Consider the following 15,976-nt stretch of genomic DNA (forward strand, 5'->3'; position numbering starts at 1 on the left):
AATAGCCAAAAGAACTTCCATATATTGTTACTTCCAGAGATATAAATATATGTCATATAAGCATATTGTATCTCTAACACAAACCAAGGAAAAAATGGCAAATAAGAAATAGTGGAGCCCGCGGTACACTATATCAACTTATTGTACCCCAAAAAAAAAAGAGAACATGAAAACACTCGCCCTGAGATATGGGAACATGAAAACACTCGCCCTACCAGTGGTGACCATTTAACTTTGTTATGTATAGAAATGGAACATCCTCACCAATTTTGATATCTGTTCCTGCTCTCAGACTTCAGAGGGGGCTCCATATGATGGAGGTGAACCGAAACTCATGAGGTCACCAACCAAATACCGCTCCCCAGATGCCGCTCCCGACGCGTTTCTTAGCCTTAGCTATTCATCAGGGGAAAAGGGAAGAGGACATGCGGTATGCACGCTGCCCAAAATCGCGCAGCTCATTCACCAGACAGCGCTACTTAACGTTCTAATAGATCCTGTTTTAAATCCTAGTCGCGCTCTGTTCATAATCGTGTCACTTCCGGTTCCGGTCACCTGACATCCGGTATGTGGAACGCAGATGCCGGCCGTGACACGCAAGCGTCACTTCCGGTGTGCGCGTCATAGACATGATGAAATCGCACACAACGGAGCGACGGCCAGGGGGCACGCAGGATCGCCAATTGACATCCTACATTGGATGGCACCATAGAAAAACTCCCATCCATAAGTACCCCAGACCGGGGCAAGTGTCCAGAGCATATAGTAGCCGACACTCATCCAGGCTACTCATCCAGGCTCATCCAGGCCGACACTCATCCAGGCACATACCATATGTACCGCGGTATATATAACCGCGTCCATTCTGCCCCAGTGGTAAAAAGGCTGAAAATACTTCATAGGTCCAGAACCGCACAGTGAAGCTATGGCCCGGCCCCTAGAGCGCACTTGAGACCCAAATAAAAAATTATGATGAGAAAAATGTAAAGGTAAAAATGAAAATATGAATATGTGACAAAAACAAAAATATGAAAGGAAGGGGGGTATGAAGAGATGCGAGGGAGCATGAAGGGTAAATGGGGAGGGACCGCGCCTCACAAAAATGAAGAGCTAGAGAGATTCATGTGGGGGGCAAAGGGACCTATGAAAGCCCTATTAAGCAGCTAGAGTAATATCCCTACCTGACAGTGGAGGTTGGCACCCTATAAACCTGCGCAAATGGCGCCCCCACTCCTCGACGGCTGTCCCTACACTCCTCTCCCTAATTCACCCTACATTATAGGAATGGCCTGTATGACAGCTGCTCATTAAGGCCGTAGGGAGCCACTGTCCGCAGTCTAAAGATCCACTTCGTCTCTCTTTGCAGGATCAGTTTGTCCCAGTCGCCCCCTCTTGGTGGGGCCGTAACTTTGTCAATTCCCATGAAACGTATTATATCCCTACTGTTCGGGTGTATGTTGTTCACATGTTTCGCCAGGGGGGTATCTCTTTTCAGGACAATATCCCTTTGGTGCTCCCCTACTCTTCTTCTCAATTCTCTCCTTGTTTTCCCCACATATTCCATTCCGCAGACACATTTAGCCATATAGATAATTCCTTTGGATCTACAATTAATGAAATGTTTGACAACAAATGTTTTTCCAGTGACATTACTTATGAAGTCTTTCCCTTGCGTGATAACTTTACATGATACGCATCCACTGCATCTAAAACAGCCGATTATGGGACTTTTCAACCTTTTGTTCCCCATATGGCCCATATAGTGACTGTGGACCAATCTGTCCCTAAGGGGTCTACCCTTTTTATAGGTAATCATAGGTCTTGAATCGACCACGTCACCAATATCCTCGTCCATTAGTAAAATCGGCCAATGTTTTTGTAGTATCCTACGGACTGTATATGACTGATTGGTGAAAGTAGTGATGAGTCTGCAGAAAGTGTTGTCCTTATCCACATTTGGGGATGGGTGTAACAAGGAGGAGCGGTCCCTAACCAGAGTTCCCCCATAGGCCTCAGCTATCACCTTCTTTGGATAACCCCTCTCATAGAATCTTAGACAAAGATCGGTGGCCTGGGCTCTAAAACTGGCATCGTCCGAGCAGTTCCTCCGGACCCTCATGAATTGCCCCTTCGGTATGCCCCTTTTAAGCGGGACTGGATGGTTGCTTTCCCACCTGAGGAGAGAGTTCGAGGCGGTTGTTTTCCTATATGTACTGGTCTCTATCCCTCCATCCTTCCCTATCCGTATCAAAATGTCCAGGAAGGGCAACTCGTGGGGGTCAAACTCAAAAGTGAAATGCAGGTTAAGGTCATTATGATTAAGCCTTTCCACGAGGTTTCCAAAGGATGTTTTATCCCCTTTCCACAGAACTAGGACGTCGTCGATATATCGAACCCATAACAAGATATTTTCACCACCTACAATGGGGATGTCTCCAAACACCACGGTTTCCTCCCACCAACCCAGGTACAACTTGGCATACGATGGGGCAACAGGGCTCCCCATCGCAGTACCCCTGAGTTGGTGGAAGTACTTCCCACCGAAGAGGAACACATTTTTTGTCAAGCAAAACTGAAGGGCCTTCATCACAAAGTGATTGTGTCGCTCAAATTGTTTGCCTCTCCCCATAAGGAAAAAGCGTATCGCCTCCAAACCCCTATCATGGGGTATTGAGGAGTATAGTGACTCAACATCGATGCTAGCTAGAGTCACGTCTTTATCAACTGTCATACCTTCTAGTTTGCGAAGCAGGTCATTAGTGTCACCGATAAATGAGTTCAAGCTTAAGACAAAGGGTTTAAGTACCTTCTCCAAATATATTCCCAGATTTTGGGTTAGATTGTTTATTCCCGATATTATGGGTTGTCCCTTCAGTGGGTTCAGGCCCTTATGTACCTTTGGAAGACTATAGAAGGTGGACATAACTGGATGGGTTGGACAGATAAAATCTCTCTCCTGTTTATTTAAGGTCCCATCCCTCATAGCCTCATTTGCCAATTCCTCCAATTCTTGAGAGAATCTCGTCGTGGGGTCCGCCTTTAATGTGCTATAACACTCCTTAACATTTAGTATTACACTGCACATCAAATAGTACTTGCTGGTATCCATGATCACCACGTTACCCCCTTTATCTGAAGGTTTTATGGTGATCTGTTCATCATTTTCTAGTGACCTCAATGCCTGCATCTCACAACGAATGAAATTGTGTCTAAAACGTCTGGAATCATTTTCAAGGTCCCTCAAGTCTTTAGTCACCATGTTCAAGAATACATCAATGGGACTCAAATCACTCTGTGGAGGTGGCATTTTGGTACTCTTCAGTTTCAGATTGGTGAATGGACCATTACCCTCAAGGTTTGGATCAACATCACCGAGGTGAAAAAGGGTTCTAATGTCAGGTAGGAGTTCTTCACGAACCCCCAATAAACGTTAAGTTTTAAGTTCCTATAGCACTACACCTGCTTGTATTTATTTTTATTTTTAAGAAATCAAATGAAAATGAAATGCAAGTTTGTCTTTTAATGGGTGTAAATGGTGGAGCTCAGTGATGACTTTCACTATTCATGTTCATTGTTATTAAGTGAATTTAGGGACAAACCAATCAGATGTCGAATGTAGAGGCACCTGTTAATTATGTAGCCTAAGAGCCCTGGGAAGAGGTGGATCAAGGAATGAATATTCATGAGTAACCATTGTAATTAGAGAATACAACTATAATTCAGAAGGATTCCCATGTAAGTTATGTGAAGAAAATAAACCTCACATAGTACAAAACACATTTATCATATCATTATAGGATTTGTACAAAAAGATAGAAAATGAGCATATTGGTGAGCGATACTCTTTTTCCACGTATCTAGATGACAATGTAATGTATTCAATGTAAGTACTACTAAACTGTGGAAATCAGATTAAAATTATGACTGGGAATTTTCAGTCATAAAACTCTCAAGTCCTTTAATCACTTCTTGTAATAAGCTGATTATAATAATCTACTCACACAAAAATGTATTCAAATTTCTTAAGGAAAAGAGTCTGAGACTAAGTAATTAATTAAAAAAGCTATCTGGGTTGACCATGAGCGCAGCAATTAACAGTCGCTTCAATCATGTTAAAGGTAGGTGACCTTGACAAATGCTAATCGCACATTGTCTTAGAGCTTGTTCACATGCAGCATTATTGCTGTGTTTTTGCTGTGTGTTTTTTCGATTTCTAAACTCTCATTCACACGTTTTTGCCTAAGAGCTGCTCGTACAGTGATTCCATGTTATTGGAAATCATGTCGAATTCCTAATATTACAGATTGGTAGAATGAAATGGTTAATATTCGCAGAATGGAAGAACAGTGCTGATCACACTGGATCTTCTGATAAATTCAGGAGAATTTAGAGTGTCTGGATTCTGTTTCAAGATTCATCGGATTTTCATAGATTATTTCAGTCAAAGTCGGTGACCCATTGGGTCGGACTTGGATTGGTGCTGGCGGCAGCATACTGGAATATAAAGTGAGCTACTTGTGTGGTTTTTCTCTTTTTCTTTTTATACTTTCTTTCTTTTTTATTCTTTTTGGTTCTTTATTCACCCCCCCCTTTTTTTCTCGTTTTGTTATAATGAAGCATATGGATATCATTATGTGTACAGTTATAGTTGAAGCCTTAAGAACAGAAAGGTTATGTTGGTCTTTTATGACCAAATGTATTATTGTATTTTGGTTATGTTATACTTGTATTTGTTAACTTCAATAAAAAGAGATTATACATATACATTCTCAAGAATGTTCCCACCAGTACTGGTGCTGAGGTCACCGAGGCTGATCAGCTGATCTTCAGCTGATGAACCCCAGTGACCTCACTCCTGCAGCAGCAAAGTATACTGACAGGGGTGATTACACTCCTATCAGTGTATACATTGCTGTCTTCTACAGCAGTGACATCAGTGATTGCTGGTGTCACTGCTGTAGAAGTGACCCACTTCGCCGAGGTAATCGTGGACTACGTTGTGACGGCGGACAGGTGAGGGATATGGTTGTTTTTCATTTTACGTTTTTTTCAGAAGATGGGGGATTCGGGGACTGAGAGTGTAATAAAACATTTTTTAAAACCGTGTGTTTTTTATTTCATTAAAACATTTTATTCTGGCCATGTATTTATTGAAAAAGCGGCGACAACTGTACTACGCAGTTAGTAATGGGGGCATCTTATAAACGCCCTCCATTACTAACCTGGGCTTCACGTCAGCCGGCAATACAAGACTGACGTGACCCCCATTACCCCACTCACCACCACTACAGGGCAGCGGGAAGAGCTGAGGCTGAGCGCCAGATTTGGAGCATCTTATGGATGCACCATTTCTGGGACTACTGAGGGGTGATATTATTGTTTAACCTTTCCTGGTTAGATGTTATAGGGGAACCCCACGTCAATTTTTTTCTGGGGTCCTCCTGTAATTTAGCCAGTAAAGGCTAAACAAACAGCTGTTGGCTGATATTAATAGCCAGGGAACATTGTTGGCTAATGGCCCCTTCCCCAGCTACTAATATCAGCCCCCAGCGGTCGTCTTTCCCTCTGCTGGTTATAAAAATGACATGGGAGCCAAGAAATCCCATCCACTATGCTGTATTATTTGGATGCTGCAGGTCTGACGCTGTATACACACGCAGCGTCAAACCTGCAGCGGCTCCTGATCGTGGCCACGTACCCAAACTCACCCGCAGCATGTCAATTTCTGTAGCGGGCACACTCGTCTCTGCTGCAGATTAGTCTCCACTGCAGATTTTGACCGATTGAAGTGACATTATATGCGGTGGATTCACATGTACAGACAACCAAAGTGCGGCATAAGAACACCGCGTTTTGAACGTAGAAAAATTATGCTTAATCCAAAGCGCTGCTGAGTGCTGATCAGGTGGAAGTAGTGGCTAATGAATCAGATGTGAGCTGTTAATAATAGCCAGGGGCCATGTTTGCCTAATGGTACTTTCCTAGGCTAAAAATAGCCCCAAAAATTACATGAATGGAAATGCTAATGAGATTGCGTGAATGGGATTAGCTGACACCTAGCTCTTTTGTTTGGTGATGACAAGGTATATATCAGACCCTTTCATCCCCAAACCTAATTAAAGTAAAGAGTTAAACACAGAGACACAGAGTAAACACTTTATTTGAAATACAACAGACACATTCTTTAATCAAATTAAATTAACTAATATACTCACCCCAGTTCTGATGGTAATCCAAAAAGCAATGTCCCACCAAATAACTTTATTTATCTCCAAAAAGCATTCATTGATGTACAAAAACGCTTCAAAAAAAGCGTCAAAACTGCGCGTTTTTTCCGCAGCATTTTTCCTGCGAAGGAGATACAGAAACACTGCGGAAATTTCTGCTTCAAATCCTCAACGTGGGCACATAGCCTCACACAATGTTTTTTTTAAGCTGCGGCACGTTTATTTAAACAGCAACATGTCAATTTATTCAGCTTTATTGCTGCACTTTTTTTTACTCATTCAATTGAATGCATAAAAAAAAAATCAAAAAAACACGTGTAATTTATAAAGTGTTTTTCCTGCCAACACTTAGATTTATCAATGCAGCAGAGCTGAGAAAACTCACCAGGTGATAAAACACTCATTATTAGTAAACAACGGCACACAGTCTGACATGTAACACATCGTTGAAATCGGTGTCCTCAGATTACATAGCAAAAAATCTACTGACACATTCCCTTTAAGAAATGTAAGCAGAGGTTCAGCAAGTCTATACATAGAAAAGTCAGGAAGAGCTGCTGGAAGCTGTAAATCACTATTTTGAGGACAGGAGCCACCCTCACCCGATGTCCAAAGGTGCAACCCATCCTGGCAAATGTGCTTGTAGTACTGCACTGATATCAATGATAGTAGCAGGGATAATGTGGATGGTCCAGGTTAACTAGTGCAAAAACTGGTTCTTTAGTACCCTCTTGTTCAAATGTCCTAATCGGCCATGTGATTGACATTGTTTGACTTATTTTTATATACTATTACCATATTGTTGCATTACCTTGTCACAGTGGTCTGAGTCATAGTTCAGTCCAATTCCGCAGTCATCTGTAATTTCTGATAAATCTTCATCATCAAATTCCTCCAAACTGATGTCCTGTGATGGCCTAGTTACAAGAAGAGTAACGACAACTTGTCAGTATCCCGAGCAGTGACAAAGTGTAGCAGGAGGAAACTGGGGAAATGGGTCAAATAGACAAATATGTCTCATCCAAATAAAAACTGACATTTCTTATACAGAAAGCTGTACTACAAAAATTGCATTAAACATATTTTATCTACAGGGATTTCCTGGGCATCACCAGCTTTTATAGACACAGTACAGTCAGATTTCCTTTGCATTTAGAAATAGAATCCATTAGATTCAGATCTGCTTTGTCTGCATTCTTTCCTATAAAAGCCTGTCAATGTAAATGTGAATGGCTGGTGCTTCACTAATGGTTGCACCTTGTGCTCGCCTTCAGGACTCTTACTGATGGCTTTCCACTGAAGTATAGAAAGCCGAAGGTAAAATCAGTGCACCATGCGGTGAAACTAATAGGCACTAATAGTTGAAAGGGGTTGTACCAGAAGTGATAATTAACAAATCAAGGAATGATAAAGACTATTAAATTGCTTATATCACTATTAGATTGTATTAAGTTGTCAACTGGAATAATTTAGAAAACAATGCTCCTGTGTCTAGATCTTGCCATTACATGTTATAGCGCACCCTGGTGTTCATTGGATTCCACCCTATGCATTTAAAGAGTTGGTCTGGATATTTAATACTGATGACCTATCCTTGGCATAGGTCAAGAATATCAGATGGGTGGGTAGTCCGACTCCCAGCACCCCCACAGATCAGCTGTTAGCTCCACTGGTGGCCAGATGTAAAAACTGAACAAAGCTAAACAGCACATTTGACTGTGGTGCTAAGAACTGACCATTAACTCCTTTTTATTTTATTTATTTTACTCACTTATATAAAGCCATTAATACCGCAGCACTTTACAGACATTATTGGCACTGTCCCCATTGGGGCTCACAATCTACATTCTTTATCAGTATGTCTTTGGAGTGTGGGAGGAAACTGGAGGAAACCCATATACAACCTCAAACAAACTGCTTGCAGATGTTGTCCTTGGTGGGATTAGAACCCTGGACCCCAGTGCTGCAAGGCTGCAGTACTAACCACTGAGCCACCGTGCTGACCCTTTTCCAAGAGAATGTTAACATCTGTCTGCCACTAGATCTAATTACATCTGATCAGTAGGGGTACTGAGAGTCAAATCGATTTGCCTCTATCCTAAGGTTAGGACATCAATGTTAAATACCTGGATTAATTCTTTAAGTGCATTGGTTGAGATCAAACAGGGTGTCCTATAACAAATATGTAATGGCAAAATCCAGACACAGGAGCATTGTTTTCTAATTTGCTCCTATGGATAGGTTAATAGTAGATGGCCGGACAACACAGGAATAACTCTGCTGCCAGTTTAAAGGAGGATACAGGTGGTGGGTCTGGGCTACTGATCATGTGTGACCATTGATGAAGTGTGGCCAAGTGTGAACTGCACTGGTCATCCATTAGATAGATGTTCTAAGAGAGAATCAAAAAGCATCAGGGCACAATAACACTTATACAACAACAATATGAAGGCACAGAAAAACTTTTTTGCAACTGATTCCAAATAAAATAAAATTGTTATGTATTGCATGATTAAACAGATGAATGTTATTTTTCGGCATGTGACAACCCCCTAAAAAGTAAACTAAGCAAATGTTCGACCTGTTTTAAAATGCAAAGCAACTCTTATCTTTCTACAAAAACAGTTCTGATGATTTAATGTAATGTACTTACCAAGTTACTTAACCTTTTTGTAAATTATGCCACTATAAAATGTAAAATGGTGTATAAAGCTCTGCACACATTTAACATATATAACCAGTACTTCTGCAACAAATGAGGTTCTAGGCCCATCTCCTTGCCATTTTATGTAGAATGCTTTCATTGATACCCATTCATACAGTGTAGAGTCTTCCTGCTCTCTTCTCTGCCTTCCACATTCAATGTCTTTCAGTCTTGAGTATAAACCCATGGACTTGTCCCTGTGCTTTCTATGCCTGCTTCTAAAAGAGGCCATACATGTTTAATAGCTGCAAAACAACTCTTCTTCCCGACCTTAGGATAAAAAGCTAAACCAGAAACTCCATTTTCTGACAAGTGTTTCTGGGTGTTTGCCTCTTATTAGTGCAAAGCAAGAGGTAAACTTTTGTGGAGAACAGAAAATCGGTGCAGGGTGACTTGTAGGCCATACAATGCTGCCCTGGGAATTTAAATATAAAAAATGGTCTCTTCAGAGAGAAAGAGGGCTATAACTTTAGTGTCACCTATTTGGAAGAAGCAATCCTAAGAGTCAAAGTCAAACTTTTTGCACTAAGGGGCAAACACCCCTAAACATATCTGCAAATGGAGTAATGGTTTGGCTTCTTATCCTAAGTCATGTGGCAAGACTCTTTAAAGAATCTGGCCAGTCTGAAAAGTAGCATGCACTTTTGTGAACGTCTCACCACAAATCTTATTCAAATTGGGGAGTGACAGTGACCCCTCGGCGCAAGCGCAACAGAACCCTTCAGCGCAGTGCACAGGCAGACAGGGCCAGGATGAAGCAAAGCGTGCTCTGTGTGAGCCCGGAAGTCAGGGAGCACAGTGTACGTCACAGGGCCCTGTCACGTGCAGGGGAGGGGGGGATATGATAATTAAGCATATAAGCGGGGATTTGGGGGAATAATACTCACATAGGCGGGGATTGCTTGGCGTCCCCTGGATGCCAAGCCTGTACAAAATAGAATTGATTAAAGCGCTTTTCTCTGCAATCAGACCTCTGCTATGGGCCATACAGGTATGTATAGATTTACTTTTCTACCCTGTATGGCCACAGTAGAGGATTGATAACTCCAAAATGGTGATTCCCTTTAAAAGTCTAAAATCCTGCTGACAGGTCCTCTTCACCTAAAACAGACATATCAGTAGAACTGACAGACCCTCTTTAAATTTAGTGCATTATTAAAGGAAGAATAAAACCCCGATTCATCAAGACTGGCATTTTGCGCTGGAGTAAGATACGCCAAATTCATTAAAAGGAATCTGTTGTTTTTTTGCTATTTAATCTAAGAGCAGCAAAATGCAAGGGCAGAGATCGTTATTCCAGGGATCTGTCACTTATTAGGATGTGTACTGTAGTTTCAATACAATCAGTGTTTTATCAGTAGGGGATTATCACTGCGCGACTAGGTCTCAAGTGCAGGCCAGTCAGGCTAATTTGTGTAACCCCGCCCCCACCGCTGATTGGCAGCTTTCTAACAATGCACAGTGAACTCAGGAAGCTGCCAATCAGAGGTGTGGGCAGGTTATACATGGCTCAGCATTCTGACCACTGCTACATCTACAGCAGAGAAAACAGGGATTCTATCCAAATTACATCAAGTAGTCCAGTAAGTGATATGTTGCTGAAATCAGGGTCTCTGCCCCTACATCAATTGCAAAAAGAACTTCGGCACTCCATACATGAATATATAAGAAATATTGTATCTAGACTAATGTCACTTTGAAAAATGAAGGTTTTTTGCGCATAAGTTGGCCAATTTATGTGTGCCCATCAACCACGACAAGGTCACCTTCGTATGATGGGAAACTACGCTACGCTACCACTGGATATGCCACTCTTGGGCTGTAAGCCTGTATGGACAATATGTCTCTGCTTGGGCTTTTAACCTACAATGTATGGGCTGGTAGAGCTAGTTAAAACCACCTGTGACTGAATGGGAGGGACACATGGTCAGAAAAAAGGCTGTCAAACTTCTAATAGTGTGAACACGTACCTGCTGCAATGCTCCAGGAGCGGGATCCCAAAAATGATTAATAGAAAAAAGAGAGGGGTCGCTCACTGGTCTATTCGGGTGCTCTGAAGAAAAGAGTAATCTCAATTGCAAAAAGAACTTCGGCACTCCATACATGAATATATAAGAAATATTGTATCTAGACTAATGTCACTTTGAAAAATGAAGGTTTTTTGCGCATAAGTTGGCCAATTTATGTGTGCCCATCAACCACGACAAGGTCACCTTCGTATGATGGGAAACTACGCTACGCTACCACTGGATATGCCACTCTTGGGCTGTAAGCCTGTGTGGACAATATGTCTCTGCTTGGGCTTTTAACCTACAATGTATGGGCTGGTAGAGCTAGTTAAAACCACCTGTGACTGAATGGGAGGGACACATGGTCAGAAAATTGAGATTACTCTTTTCTTCAGAGCACCCGAATAGACCAGTGAGCGACCCCTCTCTTTTTTCTATTAATCATTTTTGGGATCCCGCTCCTGGAGCATTGCAGCAGGTACGTGTTCACACTATTAGAAGTTTGACAGCCTTTTTTCTGACCATGTGTCCCTCCCATTCAGTCACAGGTGGTTTTAACTAGCTCTACCAGCCCATACATTGTAGGTTAAAAGCCCAAGCAGAGACATATTGTCCATACAGGCTTACAGCCCAAGAGTGGCATATCCAGTGGTAGCGTAGCGTAGTTTCCCATCATACGAAGGTGACCTTGTCGTGGTTGATGGGCACACATAAATTGGCCAACTTATGCGCAAAAAACCTTCATTTTTCAAAGTGACATTAGTCTAGATACAATATTTCTTATATATTCATGTATGGAGTGCCGAAGTTCTTTTTGCAATTGAGATTACTCTTTTCTTCAGAGCACCCGAATAGACCAGTGAGCGACCCCTCTCTTTTTTCTATTAATCATTTTTGGGATCCCGCTCCTGGAGCATTGCAGCAGGTACGTGTTCACACTATTAGAAGTTTGACAGCCTTTTTTCTGACCATGTGTCCCTCCCATTCAGTCACAGGTGGTTTTAACTAGCTCTACCAGCCCATACATTGTAGGTTAAAAGCCCAAGCAGAGACATATTGTCCATACAGGCTTACAGCGCAAGAGTGGCATATCCAGTGGTAGCGTAGCGTAGTTTCCCATCATACGAAGGTGACCTTGTCGTGGTTGATGGGCACACATAAATTGGCCAACTTATGCGCAAAAAACCTTCATTTTTCAAAGTGACATTAGTCTAGATACAATATTTCTTATATATTCATGTATGGAGTGCCGAAGTTCTTTTTGCAATTGAGATTACTCTTTTCTTCAGAGCACCCGAATAGACCAGTGAGCGACCCCTCTCTTTTTTCTATTAATCATTTTTGGGATCCCGCTCCTGGAGCATTGCAGCAGGTACGTGTTCACACTATTAGAAGTTTGACAGCCTTTTTTCTGACCATGTGTCCCTCCCATTCAGTCACAGGTGGTTTTAACTAGCTCTACCAGCCCATACATTGTAGGTTAAAAGCCCAAGCAGAGACATATTGTCCATACAGGCTTACAGCGCAAGAGTGGCATATCCAGTGGTAGCGTAGCGTAGTTTCCCATCATACGAAGGTGACCTTGTCGTGGTTGATGGGCACACATAAATTGGCCAACTTATGCGCAAAAAACCTTCATTTTTCAAAGTGACATTAGTCTAGATACAATATTTCTTATATATTCATGTATGGAGTGCCGAAGTTCTTTTTGCAATTGAGATTACTCTTTTCTTCAGAGCACCCGAATAGACCAGTGAGCGACCCCTCTCTTTTTTCTATCTGCCCCTACATCATGCTGCTCTCAGGTTACAAAGCAAAAGCCTGCTGACAGATTCGCTTTAAGAGACATGCGCCTCCTAGTATATCTGGCACATCTTTTAGCTGCCATGTGCCACTGCAAGAAATGTACTTCAATTGACGACTGGCTTAGTAATTTACATAATTTTTGTGGCATAAATTATGATTAATTTGTCAGTGCACTTGGCCACACCTGGTCCTACCCGAGCGCCAAACACTTTTCAAAAAGTTGGCAGAGCAGTCTGGGACTGGTGCACAAATGCCAAAAGTTCCTACATTTTTGTGTAGATTTGAGATGAGCAACAAAGGGCAACATTTCAAGGAGCTTTAGACGAAAATTCTGAAAACAGCTTGATGAATCGGCCCCTAAGTGTTCCTGGTTTTACCTCCAAATCTGTGTTTCTTCAAACATGGGAACTAATTACAGTAATTAGTAAGCCTGTCTGTAAAATGTTGTGACTAGAGCACAGTAGTCAGAAACAACTGCAAGAGGGAAATGCAATGTTTCCACAGCTGTAGATTTAACCTTCAAAGCCCTGTATCTGGCATCTGACTCAATTTTCATCAAATTCCATATTGCGCGCTTTATATGTGACCCTCTTTAGGTCAGGTTCGGATGACCATATTTTTGGTCAGTCTGGTGTCCATGTACGCTATGGATCCATATGAACAGCCCACTGACCAGTGTTAGTCAACATGCAAGTGCACATGAGCACACATACATCTAGCGCAGGGGTGCACAACTCCAGTCCTCAAGGACCACCAGCAGATTTCCTTAGCATTGCACAATGTGTTGGATCATCACCTCTGCAGGTGATTAAATTATCACCTGCACAATACTAAGGAAATCCTGAAAACATGCACTGCTGGTGGCCCTTGAAGACTGGAGTTGTGCACCCCTGCTCTAGACTCAATGTGAAAAAAATTAATGTCACGCACTACTTTTGGGTTTCTTTACACGAAGCTGAGCTTGTTTCATGGCAAGCAGTTCTGTCTGCAATGATGTGCACAGACCCAGTCACCTCTACAATTTGTGGACATGACTGGTCCGAGAATGCCGACGTTCTTTAGAAGCTGGTTTTCCGCTGTCAATATTTTCCTTGTAAGCTCCATGATCACAGCCCCCTCCTAAAAAAAGTAGATGCAGCAATGTCCTGACATCCATATTAATGCTGTTTCTAGGGCGGCTTTTGTCACCTAGTCACTAGGGAGGCAGTGACCTCCTCTTCCATGTCTCCATGAGCAGACTCACCGGTATGGTGAGAAACAAAATCCGGTCATTAGGAATCAGGAAATGGGCCCAGGAATGTGACAAACAACTTTTCTCAGCAGGTTCATGTATCCAAACCACGTGCAGCATTAATTGTGACAGGCTGACTGATAGCAATGAAGTATGTTTTAGGGGGAGACTTATCAATGAGTGTAAGCAGAGCATGGGAAGAAAGCTTCTCTACGGAGTTTCCTCATTCCTTGCTTATTTTTTAAACCTGTTTTCTCTGAAACACCACATCATTTCAGAGTGAAACATAGCCCGTCACTAATTCATGATGGCCTGCTTAGGACAGAATGAACCAGCAGAAATGTCCCCTTTAAAGAGAACTATCAACACAATTTATAAAGTAACGACATGGCAGTAATGGCGCTGTAGTACAGATTACATTGATACCTTTGGTGAAGAAATCCACTTTGTGGTTCGTCTGTAATCACCATTTCAAGCTTTCTGCTACTTCTATTTTGGTGCACAGGGGCCGGACTGTGCACTGGGTCTTCTCCTCCCTGTCTGTGATTCCCCAGCCCTTCTGCCCCCAGTCTGTGAACAATAGATCACTGCGGTGATTTCATACATAGCAGGAGGGTCACTCAAAGACCGGAGGCAGGTGGAGGGGCTGGGGAATCACAGACAGGGAGGAGCAGACCCAGTGCACAGTCCGGCCCCTGTGCACCGAAATCTAAATAGCAGAAAACTTCAAATGCTGATTACAGAAGAACAACAAAGCGGATTTCTTCACCAAAGGTATCAATGTAATCAGTACTACAACGCTATTACAGCCATGACTTTATATTACATATCATCCTGATAGGTTCTCTTGACCTGAAAGATAAAGAATGCTGGAAAGTGTCACTTATATAGTGTACTTATCACTTTAACCAGAGTTAAACCCTTTTGAATGCAGCAGTACAGAGGGACCACAAATGGGGAATATACCCCCTCACAAGCACACCCCTCTTACCCCCATATGCTCTAAAAGAGAAAACACTTTTTTTCTTACGTTATTCTAAATTCAAAGATACTTTATGACTAATCTTTACTACAATTGTCCTGCTATTTCATGCATTCAGCTTCTATAAAGACCTATGTGTCTCAATGATAACTGTCTACATGCAAATCCATGAACAGACTTCATATGACCCTCCCAGCTTTTCCCTAACCTTTTTCTCACAAAAAAAGTATTCTTTCAAGAATTCTGAACTGTATTTTCTTAAAGACACATCACTTACTTAGTCCACTAGATTGGCTGAACTTCAGAACAGCCCTATTTAAATGGGAGAACCACTGAACGCGGAAAGCCGTAAATGTGGAAAAAGCACTAAAATAGCTTGTTTATTCTCAGAATCAGTGGGGATACCAGAGATAGCATTTCCAACTATGAGTAATTTCAGCTCTGAACTTACAATGCTACCAGCAGGCAAAGAAAGCAAACATCTTAAAAATAAAGGAATTATGCGTAACCCAGTTAACAACATAGTACAATCTGAAACCGCTCCACGTACACGGACATCTAAACAAATCATTAGCAATAAATGGCTGTGCTTGTTATACTGTATAGATTCATTGCTTATTTCGGGACTTTAGCATATGCATTAGACAAAGAGAGCCAGACAGAATATTGTCTAATATCTATTACCGGTTTCCTGGTATCATCTACATTATGAAAAAGAGCTAAAGTGACCCGCTGACAATGGATAATCTGCAATATACAAGGAATGCTGTTAATATTGTCCAACATACTTCCACTCTACTGCGCCTAATATATTCCATGCGTTTTTATCTCAACTTTTTACATTAAAAGCAGAAGGCACAAATGAGAAATGTATGTGACTACCTTACCAATCAGGATTAAGTCTTATGGCCAAAAGCTACATGTATTTTCCAAGTGGAGAAGGCCATAACCTGCCGACAGACACCTCTGGAGGAGGCTCTTCTCCCATTAGAACAAAAGGATCAGGCATGTTAAAAT

At 41.9% G+C, this 15,976-nt stretch overlaps 1 protein-coding gene across 1 annotated transcript in view; it reads right to left on the reverse strand.

Moving 5' to 3' along the window:
* MAPK8IP2 (mitogen-activated protein kinase 8 interacting protein 2) overlaps nt 1-15,976 on the reverse strand; it is a 113,222-nt gene that overhangs the window by 60,221 nt on the left and 37,025 nt on the right. The window contains exon 2 of the mRNA XM_073652626.1: nt 7,039-7,144. Within this exon, the coding sequence (XP_073508727.1) occupies nt 7,039-7,144 (106 nt within the window). The remainder of the gene's footprint in view (nt 1-7,038; nt 7,145-15,976) is intronic.

This window comes from Phyllobates terribilis, unplaced genomic scaffold, assembly GCF_046119375.1.
Source record: "Phyllobates terribilis strain yellow unplaced genomic scaffold, ASM4611937v1 Scaffold_11__3_contigs__length_659146591, whole genome shotgun sequence".
In the NCBI taxonomy this organism is placed as follows: Eukaryota; Metazoa; Chordata; class Amphibia; order Anura; family Dendrobatidae; genus Phyllobates; species Phyllobates terribilis.